We start from the raw sequence: 16,967 nt of genomic DNA, 5'->3' as shown, positions 1-16,967 counted from the left end.
GTTGGTTGGCCACACAGGAGCCTTGATAGATCTCAAAAGGAGAGTCACCTCTAGACTAGTAATGAAGCTGGGTACTAAATGACCCAGTTACCCATGGCTGAGCACAAAATGTATTGATGCAACTAAGGTGGGATAAAACAAGTTACACTGCAAGCCCAAAGTTACCATTATATACCCCAAAAATCCTGGAGTGCTTCTTTAAGTGAAGTGAATGCAGACAAGGCCCCTTTAAATGCTAATGCCTAAAAAGATCATTGAAAAGACCAATTGGGCAGATTTATGAAAATGGTCTTAAAGTAGAACTGACTTAGATAACCATAGCTACCAATCACAGCAGAATTATATATATATATATATATATATATATATATAAATATATATATATTATAATCTTTTGAAAAATGAAAGCTGTGCTGTGATTGGCTGTTTAAAGTAACAGAGTTTTCATGAATCTGCCCCAGTAAATCCACATTATAAGGCCGGAGTAAAAGAGAACCCTTCATGTCCTCCAAGATCAGGAGTGTGATATGCCATTGAAAAGCTGACAGTGCACTGAGTGCGACAAGCTCAGAGGCTGGTCCCACTGACAGTGCTGTGAAACTAACAGCACCAATATCTCTGGTACTGGGATAGATACCAGCAAAATCTTGAGTACACGAAAAGTTCTCTTTAGTTACCTCCAGGATTTATTAGTATCCACAAACACCAGTAATGAAATAATTCTGGATCACTGTACTAATGTTTTCGCAAGGAAACATTCTTTATGATGTAAATAAATATATAAAACTGGCACAAAACACACAAGGCCAACATTTTACAAACCTAAACCATTAAACGGAAACGTAATAAAATAAAAACCTTAAAAGCATGAAAGGGGTAGCTGTTGCTATAAAATAAATTGTGCACTTAATGATAACATATGAGCTAAGGAGGAATGAGATGGACACAAAGAATATGGAAATGAAGGTTCCAAACACAGAATAAAACCCACACACTTAAATTACAAACGTTACCGGCGTCAGACGGATTGCTGTATGTAACTGCATGACAATTTTGAGAGTTTCAGCAAACATGCTGCGGAGTTCTCCTGAGTAGCAATAAACAGCATCGATCTTGGGCCACCAATCCAGTGCAGACTTCAAGAATAAAAGGAAATACAATATAATAAGTTGGTTAAATTTCTTTTAAATGCAAAAAATCTAAGACAATCACAAAAATAAAGGACAGTGCCTCTCATTTGATTGCGTTAGTGGATCTAACTCTACTAAACCCCATTCATTTTCATTTGTTTTTACATACAAGTGTATAACACTGGGAGCAGGTCACTTTGTAGGTTTATATTCTAAATTTACTAACATTCTCATTTATTGCAGCCTTGAAAACGTTAAGGCTGTCCATGTGTTGGTGTAGACTATGGTATCAGCTGCCGGGCACCAGAGAATTTGTGTCATTGATGACAGTTAACAGGCTGCTGAGTCAGTGCTATTGAATACAATGGTGTGAGCATTCTGCCTGCAAGACCTTCTGTGCAGCTGGTAAGATTACTTCCTGTCGTGTCCTATTACTCTAAAAGCTTCCTTCCAGTGAGATCATTAATGCAACTATGGAAACTGCTGGAGACTGAATTCCGATACTTATCTAGCACTGCAGATCGCCATTTTTTATATATTCAATCCATGACAATGATCATCTATTAATCAGATTATTTTTTTTTATACCATGAAGGTGTTAAACATCCAAAAATGAAAAAAAAAATATTGTAAAGGGCATTAAATATACATAAAAAGTAAAAAAAATAAATAAATAAAAAAGAACACTATATGGGCTATAAGCATTGCCTACTGTAGGCAGTCAACCTAAATTTAGATTCTTTAACCCCTTCCCGACATCCGCCGTAATAGTACGGCGCTGCCGGGAAGGACTTCCCGCAAACCTGTGTGCGCACCATGCATTATGTATGTTACGGCTGACAATGCCCTGTAACACCCACGGTCGGAACCGGGTCCGATCGCGGGTGTTAACCCCTGAGATGCCAGCGGTCAAACATGACCGCTGACATCTCAGGGGTTTCGGTATGTAATAGTGCCGATCGGCACCCCCCGAAACCATTGTGTTGGTAGTGGGCAGCCCGGGGCCTGCTCACTACATCACTTGATAAATTCTTTGAGGGGTGCGGTTTTCAAAATGGGGTCACTTTCTAGAGGTTTCCACTGTTTTGACAACTCAAGGGCTTTGTAAATGCGACATGGTTCCTGAAACTGATCACAGTCAGGTCTTCCCTCTAAAAGCTCCTTGGCGCACCTTCTCTTCTGCGTCTTGCTGTGCGTCCATATATTAGTTTACACCCACAAGTGGGGTACTATGGTAGTCCTGAGAACTTGGATAAATTGTGGGATGCGTTTTCTCTTTTAAGCCCTTGTGAATCTGCAAATTCTAGGGCTAAATGAAAATATTAGTAAAATAAAATCAAATTTGAAAATTTCACCTCCATTTTGTCTTAATTCCTGGTAAGCACTTATACGGGTGAAATACTAGGTATATGTTGTTTCGGCTGATTTAAGGGGTGCCGTTTTGAACATGGGGTAATTTATGGGGGGGTTTAATACAAGGGTCTTTCAATACCCCTTCATAACTGGATTAGTCCCTTAAAAATGGGTTTTGGAAATTTCTTGAAAATTTTGAATATTGTTGTTTCACTTGTAAAACTTATAATGTCCGTAAAAAATAAAAGGGTGACTAAAGTTTGATGCCGACATGAAGCAGAGATCTGGGACATGAGATTTATGATATAATTTTGGCAGTCTATCTGTATGTAATGCACATCATTTCAAACTTTATAAAATGCATATTTTTCAGAATTTCCACGAAATTTCCTATTTTTTCATAATTAAACAAAACATATCAACCAAAATTTACCACTAACGAAGTATAATGCGTTACGAAAAAAAAATCTCAAAATCACTTTGGTAAGTTAAAGCGTTCCAAAGTTATTGCCACATAAAGTGACATGTCAGTTTTGAAAAATCGAGCTTGGTCAGGAAGTCAAAAAAGTGCCATCGGCGGGAAGGGGTTAAAGTGTTACTGTAACTTTACTCTCCCATCTAATCTTACATTGGGTGTGAGAAGACCCACTATTGCACACTGACCTTGCTAAAGACTCCTTGGGGTGTTGTATGGTTGCCTGGGCAACTGCAATACGAAGCAGCATCTAGTCCCTCTAAGCACCCACTGAAAGACTTAATCATCCAAACCCAACCCTGCATATTACTTGTGTAAATACATAAGTGACTTTACTTGCAAATTAAAAAGTTCCACAAAATTCCACAAGAAACAGAAAACCAAATCCTTAAAACACTGAAATCATAGATGTTATTACAGATTGCTACAATCTGCCATAACATTCCAAACAGGACCCCCGCTTATGACAGTTAAGGGCCTGTAGTACCCGTGACAGCCTTTGCACAACAGCAGAGAGTAGGGAGAAACTCAGGAGAAACCTGAGAAGGAGCTCCAGTAAAACTTTAGATATCCATCAGCCAAATGCTCAACAACCACTTCAACCAAAATACCTACACCGGCAGACTTGGCTCAGTGGTGCATGTGCTCTGCACATGAAAGGGAAGAAAGCAGCTGCAAGACTCTCCCTTATCTACTTGAGAACAAAAGAATCAGGCAACTCAAATCTAAACGCATCATTATTATTTCCCCGACATCTGCCATTGGAGTGTTGGGGGAACCCATTGAGTTCAGCATGTTCGGCCAAAATATATATAATGTTTATCGCCAACTTTAGGATTATTCTCAGATAGGAATAGCACATACTTTTTAATGATTCCAATTGAAAACTTGCTCTATTTTCAGTAATCCAAATATTACTATTAGCTCCCACCCATGTGAATGGGACCCAAGTAGTAGAGGCTCAGTTCCACCACCAAACAGAGAACAGGGCTGTCTGGTTCATGTTCCAATCTCTGTATATCAGATTCTGAGAACAGATCATCAATCTTTTCAGTGCAGAAAACCCCTTTAAATAAAGGCCAATACTGACAGAAGGCAAACTGACATTTATGGGCTAGTTCACATGGAGACTCCGCGTGTGCACATTCCGTCGCGGCTTTCCGCTCCGGATTAGGCCCAAATGAATGGGCCTAATACGGAGGGTGCTGTCGTGAGGTGGATGCTGCAGCTGAATCAGCTGCGGAATCTGCATGAAGGAATGGCAGCTTGCTTCTTTTTTCTGCTAGCGGGAACAAACCGCTAGCAGAAAAAAAGAACGTTAGCGGTCTACACAGACCTCTATTGCGAGGGGGAAGATTTTAAGGCGGATGCCGCGCCAAAATCTGCCCCCTCTTGCCTTGTGTGAACTAGCCCTTATAATAGTCTTTCGCAGAGATACTAGATGCCATTCTTCTAAAACCCTAGTGAACTTCCACAGAAAACTAAAAACATCTGCTAAATATTGTAAAAATGGTGAGAAAGAAAAACAAAGGCCCACATTTACCAACAGGCAAAATGCATATAGGCACTCTGAAAATGTACCAGTGTCTGATGCTGAATGACTGTCTCCCCCGGACGGAATCCAAACGCAGATGTGAACGAGGGCTTACTGTGGCCCTGAATTACACTTAAAAACTCTGGCATAATTTGCTGTATTTTTGTCATAAACATTTCCTTTAGACTTCAAAAAAGGTAGATACTTACATTTGTGATAATTCTGTGCAAAGAATTAACCAGCACATAATGAAATGTTGACGGTGAAGACTGTGCTAAACAGATCTGTAACGAAAGTGAAATACATAACTAAAATAGCAACAAAAATATTAAAATGTCATTAACAAGTAACACATAATTAAACCTTAAAGTTTCTTTAAAAAAAAAAAAATAATAATTAAAACTGTAACTTTGCTTTATAGAAAGGAATGTTATTTGATTAATTTTTAATGGATAGTATTTTGCAATAACAATATACTTTACGTTGGGGAAAGCCTGGCAAAATTGCTGGGGATCAGCTGCCATCATACGTCGATTTACATTTGCAACATGGTGGATGGAATTTAAACAAATTGCATCCACGTTTTATGTCAAATAAAACAGTATTGCCAAGTGACTTGCACAGTTGGTTCAAAATCCACAACATGTCAGAATTTATCCACAGTTCTCAACTTGATAGCTGTGGAGGACTGAAGAAATAACAGGCGGTTTTAGCTCCTTGGATTTTGCACCTGTAAACACCGCTGGACTTGAAGACATGGTTGCTTTTTTCTTCTCAGGAAGTGACACCATGTCTGTTCGTCACATGGCAATGTCACAGCTCCATACCATTACAATGACTGAGTTGCAGAATAGCCGTATGACCAGTGGACATGAAGTCACTTTCTGAGAAGAAGAAAGAAGCCATGTTTTAGATGTTGTACACAACTAGAGATGAGCGAGTACTGTTCGGATCAGCCGATCCGAACAGCACGCTCGCATAGAAATGAATGGACGTAGCCGGCACGTGGGGGGTTAAGCGGCCGGCCGCCGTCAACGCGGAAGTATCAGGTGCATCCATTCATTTCTATGGAGCGTGCTGTTCGGATCGGCTGATCCGAACAGTACTCGCTCATCTCTATACACAGCCCCTTTAATGAACAAAAAAAAGTGTATGTTAAATGTGTCTTCCAGGCGAAAAAATTGATTAACTATTTTAGGGATAGGTTATCAATACCAGATGGGGGTTGGACCCCAGACAACCTGACTAATCTACTCTTCTCAGCAGCTGACACACAGAGAATAGAGCAGGAAGCAAACAACTCTGTTCAGTGTGCAGGGTAATACAGATCCATTTGTCATTCATTTGAATGGGACTGGACGCTGCAGTAACTTAGGTCTGCTATCACACAGAACAGAGCTATATGCTACCTGCTACATTCTGTGTATCATCTGATGAGAACAGTTGATCAGAAGGTGTGCCAGGTGTCAGACTCCCACAGATTTGATATTCATGACCTATCTTCGGGATAGGTCACCAATACTTTTATCCTGGTTAACCCCTTTAATAAATAACATTTGTAGGTCTACGTTTCTCACTGGCTGCTTGGCCCAGGCAATGTAATATATCAAAGATTACTTGAAGTTCGATGAAGTCAGACTAAAGTAATCAATGATCAGTAAAGAGAGTATATACATGCACTAATACATACATGTACTAATAGGATGGGAAGCTTAGCTCTGGAAACAACATTTTTTTTCTATACAATGCAACCTCTTAGATATCCTTCCTTGACAAGTTTCTTGGATCTCCTGGTACATTGTAGTTACTAACATTTCCAATTAAGTGTCGCCGCTGAGATCACACACAACCCCCTGAGAATGCCAACTTCTGGCTAGTGACAAACTAATTTCATTATATGGCTATACATACATACATACATACATACATACACACACACACACAGTTCATCCGTAGAACAAGCAAGCATAAACAATAACACCTTGCCCACATAGCTGCACATTTCAACGCTGCCACCCTAGCACACGCCAAGTGACTTGTTCAAGGTTATTATGTGAGGAATTGCTAAAGTATAGTGGAAAATTGTACTTTTTATTAGACAATTAGATTTGACTTTCAATATTGGTCTGGAAGAGGACAATCCCTTTAAAGAATCCTAAGGCCCTATCACTGACTGTGTGGAAGGGGGAGTGGATCAGAGGTTACAGACGTCAGACATCAATGCGTTATAGCCATCCAAAAAGTCCTGAACAACCTCTATGATTTTAGTTTCAGGCCAAAAACAATTTGCAAGTCACTCCGTTTTAAATCCATATGTGCCTGCATTTATAAAAATTTAAAAGATAAAATAAAATCTTTATACTTACTTAGAGAATAGTCTAAGGGTCCATTCACACAGTTTTTTGGTGAGGAAAAAATCTGCTTCAGGAATTAGGAAATGTTTTTTTCCTCCAGCACAGTGTATGGACCTTGAAGAAACTGCTAGATGTTTTTCCACACGGTTTTTGCCAATTCCGCACCGTGGATTTTCCACCTCCCATTGACTGCGTTGGTTTTTGCAGGCGGAACCTGCCTGAAGGAAGCTTTTTTTTTTTTTTTTTTTTTCTGCTAGCGGGGAAAATAAAATCTAGCGGAACCCATAGAACTCTATAGGGAGGTGTTTTTCCACGTGGATTCTGACACTGATTCAGCACCAAAATCCTCGCCAAAAAGCTCCGTGTGAATGGACCCTAAAGGATCAGATTAATCTCTGGTACTTCCCCCACCTGCGCAGTTCTTCCACAAAGCCAAGGACGTACACACCTGATTTACAAAGTAAATGCCAGAGGCACAGGGCATGCACAATGAAGCTGAGGTGTGCTCCTCTGGGTGCAGAGAAGAACTGTGTGGGCACAAGGAGCACAGCAGCAGGGTACAGATAAAACATTTTAGTTTTTATTGCGTGTTCGAATGGCTTTATAACAGGGCAATCTGGGACACTAAATCCCTGATCCATAAGGACCTATGAGTGATTTAGGGTCTCAAATCGCCCTGACAGATTCCCTTTAAAGACTAACACAAAGCCACACACATGTGCATACATGGGTCTTCCACTAGAGACATCTACTAGGGCTTGAACAACGGGATAATATAGACCTGCCATAAATAGCTAATAAGGAAAAACATTAACTGCTAAATAACATACATCAATTTAATGAGTTGTTTTTCTTTTACAAAGCCATCCACCCATTCAAAAGATATGGCTTCTGGAATATTATATATTCTCCTTGTGAGCAGGAACCTTATTTTCTCATAGAAAAACAGAACGTTTCCCACCTACTTGGAGTCAGAGCTAGTTTACATATAACCTTCCATGGGGAATATCACTTGAATGGGTGGAAGAATTTTAAAGAGAAAAACACTGCTATTAAGTGTATAGTGTTCTCATGTATGGACCAATGTAAAATTTGAAGAATGAAAATGCTGAGGCCCCTTCAAACAGCTGAATCACGGACTTGCAAAAAGTTGGATCCCCACCAATCTGATATAGATGGACCTACCCTAAGGATAGGCCATAAATGTTGTGTTTGGGAAAAACCATTTACATACTGTAGAAGTATTACTTTATAAATAATAATCATGTCAGTAGTGGTACAACATCAACACAAAGAGGTCGCAACGTTAACAAAAGGATTAAAGCACAGATTGTAAAGACGGCCACTGCAATAGAGCTGTGGAATGACCTTTTCACTAAAATAAGAGGCTCTTTAATGTTATGTAGAAATAAAAAGCAAATAAAACTCCACAGCAAACATACTTTGAAATGCTGGTTGTTGTGAGGGTTGATCCTAAAGCAAGAAACAAGGCAGTCAATCATAAGATCTACATCCGCATTCTGGTTTCCTGCACCTCTAGAGAAGGGTTTGCTGGGATTAAACAGCAAATTCTAATAAGACAAAAGTTCAAGTTAGCCAAGTATTCAGGAGAATCATAAATTGGTAATGTAATGACAGAAAATGACTAGATGGACTGGAAACAAATCAGACGTGCTTAAACAACATTATGTATAGAAAATATTTATTAAAAAAAGCAAAACAAAACAATGTTTACACAACTTTGCAAGAAAATGTTTACTGAAATATACGTTAACCTAAGGCCCCACATTGCAGAAATGCAGCTTCTTTTGTTGCAGTTTTTTGATCCAAACCTAAGAAAGGCTACAAAAGGGATGGAAAATATATAGGAAGCTCTTATACGTCTCCCTTCTGCTCAATCCACTCCTGTCTTTGGCTTAAAAAAATCTGCAACAAAAAAAGCTGCGTTTTCGCAATGTGGGGCCTCAGCCTAAGACCTAGTTCACACGGGCTAGTAACCGCGTATTTTGGTCCTGATTTTGACGTGGGAAGCCACGTCAGAATTGGGACCAAAATGTGCCTGTCACGGCTTCCCGCTCTGGAGTAGGCCAAAATGAATGGGCCTAGTCCAGAGGGATTGTCTTGACACGGACGCGCCGTCCAGCTCAAAATAGAGCAGCTCGCTTCTTTTTTCCGTGAGCGGGAACAAGCCGCTAGCGGAAAAAAGATTGCTAGCGGTCTACACAGACCTCTATAGAGAGGGCGGATTTTGAGGTGGATTCTGCACCAAAATCCGCACCTTCTTGCCTCGTGTGAACTAGCCCCTGTTCAAACAGCAGAATCTGCTGCTAATTTTGCAGTAGGTTCTGCCAATAATTTCAAAAATAACTAAAGTCTCCAATTATTTACCATAAATGTATTCAAATCCAATTGGAATATTATATAAAAGTTAAGTTTTAATTACATGCCAATAAAACCATATGAATAAGTGTAATAAGAGAATAAAATGACAAAAGGCTTCAACAGGTAGTAATATCCAAAAAAAACAAAACAATTGAGACACAGTGGTCTCGAAATAATGAGACCAAGTCACTCACCAATTATAGATGCCACTACTCACAGTGCCTGATAGATAATGCCAGAAACAAGGATATACAAAAGGATGCCAACCTTAGTCAGCAACCAATTGAGTTGGCAACTGGTTGCTAACTAAGGTTGGCATCCTTTTGTATATCCTTGTGACTGGCATTATCTATCAGGCACTGTGAGTAGTGTCGTTTCTATATATATATAAGGGACAGATTCAAGGCATGTTTAGAGCTGGTTTTAGGGCACATTAATAATGCACAACATCCTACTTTGAGATGCTCTGTATGGATATAACATTTCTGTCCTATTATCTGAATATCTTTTACTGTCTCTGTCCTATTGAACCATACACCATTAGGCCAGGTACACGTGGCATCTATAATTGGTGAGTGACTTGGTATCATTATTTCGAGACCACCGTGTCTCAATTGTTTTGGTTCTTTGGATATTACTACCTGTTGAAGCCTTTTATCGTTTTATTCTCTTACTACACTTAATCATGTGGTTTTATTGACATGTAATTAGAAGTAATATTTTATATAATATTATATTATTCCAATTGGAGTGGGCTCTGCCCCATAATCAGCGGCAAATTCCCCTCCTGACACTGACTTCAATTGTTTTAAAAAATAAATAATATATACATAAAAAGGTCATATAATGAAGTTGCAAAGCATCCAAGAACACAAAAACAGCTCTCTCTTTTTCTTGTGCATCCATCTCATCTATGGAATTTGCATTGATGAAATAACACTTGGCAAAGAAAGTCAAGAAAAGAAAGCTTGACAAATCTACAAGTAGGCAACTGTTCCTTATAGGTCCCTTTAACCAAATAAACGTACACATATAGACAACATAAGTCTTACCATTGCAAACCAAATTTTAACAAGCTTAGGATGTTTTCGCACATTGTTTGCAGCGTACAACAGCAATATACATTGGAAGAATTTCCCAATGTGCACCTCGGAGGTATGCCACTGTATACACAAACAGTCTCATATGGTTCTCTGAGGCTTACACACACACAGCCTCATTGGCTGGATTCACATGGCTGTCATACCTTTGTAATACTGCCACAATCCTGTCCTGAACATGGATTAAGATGTAGTACAGGCCATAGGAATAGCAGCATTAACAGTATTTTCAACAGTATTATGGTGCCTATGACAGGGATGTATCACTGCCATACAAATCAAGCCTTACAGTATTTTTAGTGCTCAGTTAAATAAAAATGTAAAGAATGAGAGAAACTATTCAAGTAGAAGTTTTGTCCAGTGAAATGACACCATAACCTGAAAGCCCTCATATTTGTGAATATGTCTGTACTGTCACACCTACCTTCAAGTCAATGACTAAAGACTGGACAAGATGAAATATGACTGAATTATCCTCCCAATTGACGTATGTTGAAGCCTTGCACAACTTGACACAGGCAATTGCAGCACTTTCAGTCAGTGGTTTCCCTACACCATGCCCAGTTAAAGCTTTCCTGAGGTTTTCGAGAAACAATTTCTGAAAATATACAGTTTTCAAAGGGTTAAGTCAACTAGCTATGTGGACATCCCATACCAATTCACACTTAGCTCTTCTAAGTAACAGCAAATTCATTTTAACTATTGGACCTTCCAAATTATTTTCACAGTCATATTTGAAGCTGAATTTTATATTTTAATAAAGAGTGTAAAATCTTATGTGTGCATAGACGGGCAGAAAATGTGCATTTTATTTTTAATCTTGCATTATAAAACACAGGGATAAGAATGTACCCTCACCTTGTTCATTTTGTTTTCTTCTACAACTTCTTTAGAAATGTCTTGGATAATTTCAGGACACAGAACTAGCAAAATTATCTGTAGGGGCCAAACAGCTACTTTTCGCTTGTTGCTTTCTGCAAAGCTGTCCACTAGGTCAAACAACTTCTCTGCACAGTCTGGAAAAGGGAAAGATAAGATAATCCATTAATAGTTCCACAGTGAGGAAATTTCAGAAAGATAAGAGTAGGTAGGTTGTACTCCTAAAACTACCTGTAGATGAAGTTAATGAAAGTATTTAAAAACAAAGAATCTTTTCACCGCCTTCACAAGCTCCATTTTTTTTTTTTTTAAATCCTTTAATGGGAACTACTCATCTGATCCCAATGCAGTTGAAATTATTTCTATAGCCTCAATGTTACAGTTAGGCTCTGTTCTGTCGAGGTGGTGTTCTCGGGAGGGAAGCAAATAATGGAGAGTTACACTGCCAACCTCAGATTGGACAGCATCAGAAAGCTCAGAATGTCCCTTTGTCTGCTCTCTTCCACTAACTAGAGCAGTGGATCTCAAGGCGTAGAACTATCACCAGGGGTACACGCCAAGGTGAGATGCATTACCCCTGCCCCTAATGGTATAAAATTATATTCTAGGGTCTCTTCTGCTGCCTGTGCTCTTCCAGCCTCTAGAGATGATGCCAGAGACCGCTGAAGGCCTTACGTGACCCAAACAACGGCTGTGGCTGATGTAATCTCTAGAGGCTGGAAGATCATAGGGAGCAGCGTTGGAGAAGAGGGGAGATGAGTAACACTGTTCATTATGTTTATTCACTTCCTCTGGGAAATAAACCCCCAAAATTTCAGATTCAGCCCAACCCCTAATCTATTTCACCCCCAAATCTATTTCAACAGATTTACTATGACTATGGGATAAAATAGTGCAAATGAACTGCTGACAATTGAAAGAAGTAGAGTTAGATGTTTCAAGTAACAAATGTGTGAATTCCTTCTTCTAAGAAGCCTTACCAGCCATGTCAGTCTGAGGTCTCTGGTACAATTTGGTAAACTCGTCAGGATAATTCTCTACCCAATTCCAAAATGCCTGCAAACCAAATGAAAACCTGATATAACTATTTTTATTAAAAAGTTACACCAATATGTAAGCATTGTGTTATACTAAAAATACATAATTTATTATATATAATAAATACATAATTCATTATGTATAAAAAAAAAAAAACCCTTAAACATTCTACTTTTACCAACAACAATGAAGCAAACCATACATCTTAGTAAAAACGTACAGTAGACAAAGTCATTAATCATGACCATTCCATGCACATGTACGCTTAGACTGGCTAAGTATGATTTATTCTTGGGGAGGGCATGTTGAAACTAAGACTGGAGAACTAACTGAATGACCCTCTTTAGGGTCCATTCACACGGAGGAAAATAGTGAAGAATTTGGTGGAATTTCAGCGCTGAAAAAAAAAAAAAGCCTCTCATTGACTTCAATGTGTTCCTTTTTCTGGGTAACAGAACCCCGAGCTGACATTCAGCTGATGACTTATGCAAAGGACAGATCATCAAATTAATAAGTCTCTGAAAACTCCTTAATGCCGGGGCCCCACGGGACGTACATGCCGCGAATTGCCCGCAGCGGAGCCGCTGCAGGAAAATTCGTGGCGTTGTACAGTGCAGGCAAAGTGGATGGGATTCATGAGAATCCCATGCCCACTTTGCGGAAAAAAAATGCAGTGCGGACACGCTGCGATTTGCAAAACCGTTGCGGCTTTGCAAATCGCAGCATGTCAATTATATCTACAGAAACGCCGGCGGCTTTCCTGTAGATATAATGGGAAGAGAAAGTCCGTGGAGGAAAACTCTGAACTTTCTCTTCAAAGCGCTACGGAAAGAACCAAAATGCGTTCACGCAGCGGTTTTTCCCGCAGCGCTTTAGTGCTGCGGATACGGCAAGTGGGGCCTTAGCCTGAGGTCCCACATTGAGGAAACAGCTTTTTTTGCCATAGATTTTGATGCTTTTTTTTTTTTTGAGCCAAAGCCAGGAGTGAACTGAGTAGATATTTCCCATTCCTCTTGTAGCCATTGTTGCAGTTTTTTTAGCCAAAGTCAATAACATGTTCAACAAAAAAAGCCTTAGCCTAAATCACTCTCAAAGCAAGAATCTGATTTTCATTACAATTCTAAAAATCTGTTAGACCCACCACAAAGTCTTATATATTCTATGCATACTTTATTCTCCCATCGTAAGCTATGGCCAGCAATTTTTTCACTATAGTAGATAGTTGGGTAGTAGGATGAGGAAGACTGCATCATTTATCGCCTTCTCACTGTGCTAGCTTTGTGACTTTTTTTCTTTTAAAAATTAAGAACATTTAAATTAAAGGATTGTTTTATTGGGACATATGGGACCCTGAAGGATCACCTGTTTGAAGAAGCTTTACATCACTTCTGTTTCATAGACCATGATAGGAGAAAATACATTCAATGGTTATATGGCCTGATAGCAGCTCAATCCCAGCTGCCGTACAAATGTATGGTTTTGTCCTTGGTTAGTACTGAAGAGCCTGCATTGTTTGTGTGATCGGCCAGGGCCTGTGTGTCACACCCTCTGCTGATCTTTAATTAATGACCTTTCCTAAGGATTGGTCATCAATTAATAATGCTCTGAAATCCCCTTTAACATTGATAATCACCCATAAGTTTGGGGAGAATTTTTTTTTTTTTTTTTTTTTTTAATATTAAGATTTTATTTTTAAGTAAAATGGTCTAGCTCTAGTCAAAACTCAACAAACCCTTATCTCCTTCAAATCCTCCAATTGAATATAACCTATATATTAGATGGTATGGCCTTCTTTAAGAGGACCTTTCACCGCTTGGGGCACATACGGTTTTATATACTGCTAGAAAGCAGACATCGGCTTTCATGTTCTGTGCCCCCACTGAAGAGCTATCAGTGCTGGTACCGTAGCTCTTCACCATCAGAAGGGCGTTTCTGATTCAGTCAGGAACACCCTTCCTCACAGTAGTGTCTATAACGCTGTACTGTGAGAGTGGGGAGGAATGCCCTTCTGATGGTGAAGAGCTATGGTACCAGCACTAATATCTGTTCACCAGCGGCACAGAACATGAAAGATGGCTTTCTAGTGGTATATAAAACTGCATGTGCCCGAAGTGGTGAAAGGTCCTCTTTAAGCTTAGATTTGTATCATAATGCGAAAATACAAAGATTAACCAGTCAGACAGTCATCACAATAATGTTAACATTTCAGTCTCCTACCTTTTCAAGACTGTTGATCACCGCCAACTGGGCCACTTTCTTAAGTGCTTTAAACTTGAAGACTGTCTCTGTGAAAAAGGGATCACTAACATTACATCAATGAACTAAAATAAAGAAGCATTGCTTTAGACAAATTATCACATAATTAGGCAACATTGGCAACATTGACATACAGTGCTAAAATCCCACTAACCTTGTAAAAGTCTTTTCAGTTTTGCACAATCCACATTGATGTACTGGATCAAATCTATATCATGAACATCAGCATTGTCCTCTGAGCAAACGGTCAGTTCTTGTAGCCTTCAAGGAGCATATAAAGGATGAGTTACCACATAGAACAGAATGCAAAGAATCTCATAGAAAACAAAATGTATGTGCATACCATAAATGTACTAAAGCAGTAAAGTGTACACCTCAACACAACATTGATAGTGACAGTGTGAGTATATGCACCTCTGCTTTAACCAGTGATATCTCTATATCGATGTGGGCTACAGACATGATCTTAGTCTTATTTTAAAGCCAAGATTCCTGACACCATGACCAACATCGCGGCTCTAGCCCCTGCGGCTCCAGAATTAGAGCAGTGTAAAGTTATACTGTCGCTGAACATTTCCTGCTTGGATTGAACGGTCGTCACTTTGCTTAAAGGGGTGTACCGGGCAGATTTGTATTTTAATAAGTTAATAAGTACACCCATATACCTTTAGCAGGGTTTGGAGTGATTTTTGAGTGTCTCTGCTGTGTTTGTTTACCTGCTGTGCAGCTTCCTGCGTAGCTGCTGCACTAACTCCCTCTCACTCAGCTCCCCCCTCCTCCTCTCTCCGTTACAAACCCTCCTTCTAAATAAACCTAGCCCTTCTCACCCTGCCTGTCCTGCTAAGCCTAGACCCTCCAACTGACTAGCGACCCCACTTATTACTAGCTTCTCTCACCATCTCACAGTGTATTGATCCTATCAATTACTAGCCCCTCCCCTATCTCCCTGGCTAAGCTATTCCGTCCACTGATAGAAGACAGGGAGGAGCCGTTCCCCAGACACAAGAAGGCTTGGTAAGAATTGATGGGAATAGGGGAAAGGGGAAGAGTGATGGTGACATTCAGTTTCAGAATCTGAGAGACGGAACGTCACTGGATTATCAGAAAGTGTCCCTGGGGAGGTCACATTACTGCTCCAAAGTTATGGGTAATTCTAGATTATTATTTTTTATTAATGAAGTAAATTAGAAGTTAGGTGGGGGAGGGAGTTTAGTTTAGGGGTCAATTATCAGTTTATCCTAGACAACCCCTTTAAGCCCTTAACAGGACTCGTTCAGAAGTGTAGGGAGGGTTAAGCAACTTAACTTTCAACTGTTCCTATGCTCTTGCACAACACAGGGTGTAACTCATTCTACCAATTACCATAACTTTTAAGATTCTTCAAAATAACGGTACACACCTTGTGGAAATCCGACTGAAAACTGCATTAAAATTATTGCAGCTTAAAGAAAACAGGACTCCTGATGCAGAAATCCGAAGCTCAGCTGCATGCTGGTTCCCCTCTCGATGAGTATGAATAAAATGGCATATCTCAGGTAGCAGCTGCTTGACAAGCATGGTCTCATCCAATCGCATACTGTCTTTTGGTTGCTGTAAAAAGAAAAGAAAACTCTTGAGTGAAAACAAATGACTGTATAAGTGTTTACAGGATTTAATTGCAAAACCAAACGTTACCGACTTCCCCTATTCAGACTCCTCAAGCAGGGACCTTGACAAATGGACCACATCTGGTAATGATATCCCCTGCATAATTCTTTAGTTATACATTTAGTTACATGTTTATATAAAAGGTGAGGGCTTTACAATTGTTGTGACAACCCTTATCAATCTTGTGTAGCGGATAACCACTTTTTAAGCAGACAGGGTTTCCATCTTTCGGGTACCCACGCAGACCTAAAGGACAAAAACTTGAACACTAGTGTGAATCTAGCAAAAAATGAATTATTTATCTGCAAGTTTTGTCTAATACGTTCATGGCCGAATTTTACAAGGGAAATATCTAACAGGGTTGATCAGCCCTTCCTGCCCAATACTGACTTTACATGTATGGTTGAACTCCAGGAAAACAATTTTAAAGGAAGAAATGCTGCAGAGCTCGAGCAAAGACAAAAAATACAATAGTATTAAGCAATTTAAGTAGGCGCATAATGTTACAATAGCTAGTTAATAGAGATGAGCGAACACTATCCGAAATAGCAGTTTCGAATAGCACGCTCCCATAGAAATGAATGGACGTAGCCGGCATGTGGGGGGTTAAGTGGCCGGATGCCGGCAAAGTCTGCGCGCCGGCCGCTTCCATTCATTTCTATGGGAGCGTGCTATTCTAAACGGTTGTTTCGAATAGTGTTCGCTCATCTCTACTAGTTAATCAGGTTGGCGGTGAATTAGCTAGTTCAAATCCAAGTCATGAAATTCTCCTTTACACCCAACATGAGGTTTCATTGCCATAAACACAAACTGTATTTA

General features: G+C 39.6%; 1 protein-coding gene across 3 annotated transcripts in view; it reads right to left on the bottom strand.

Annotated features, from left to right (window-relative positions):
• The window catches only part of NF1 (neurofibromin 1), a 151,261-nt gene that overhangs the window by 115,345 nt on the left and 18,949 nt on the right, over positions 1-16,967 (bottom strand). For all 3 annotated transcript variants that reach the window (XM_075264846.1, XM_075264847.1, XM_075264848.1), the window contains exons 4-12: positions 15,901-16,091; positions 14,656-14,762; positions 14,463-14,530; positions 12,188-12,263; positions 11,187-11,344; positions 10,753-10,926; positions 8,289-8,417; positions 4,702-4,776; positions 1,014-1,136 (exon numbers count right to left, since the gene is read on the bottom strand). In XM_075264846.1, the coding sequence (XP_075120947.1) occupies positions 1,014-1,136; positions 4,702-4,776; positions 8,289-8,417; positions 10,753-10,926; positions 11,187-11,344; positions 12,188-12,263; positions 14,463-14,530; positions 14,656-14,762; positions 15,901-16,091 (1,101 nt within the window). The remainder of the gene's footprint in view (positions 1-1,013; positions 1,137-4,701; positions 4,777-8,288; positions 8,418-10,752; positions 10,927-11,186; positions 11,345-12,187; positions 12,264-14,462; positions 14,531-14,655; positions 14,763-15,900; positions 16,092-16,967) is intronic.

The sequence above is a fragment of the Leptodactylus fuscus genome, chromosome 2 (genome assembly GCF_031893055.1).
Source record: "Leptodactylus fuscus isolate aLepFus1 chromosome 2, aLepFus1.hap2, whole genome shotgun sequence".
Lineage (NCBI taxonomy): Eukaryota > Metazoa > Chordata > Amphibia > Anura > Leptodactylidae > Leptodactylus > Leptodactylus fuscus.
The sequence above is the reverse complement of the archived record's forward strand: the minus strand, read 5'-3'. Positions and strand labels throughout refer to the sequence as shown.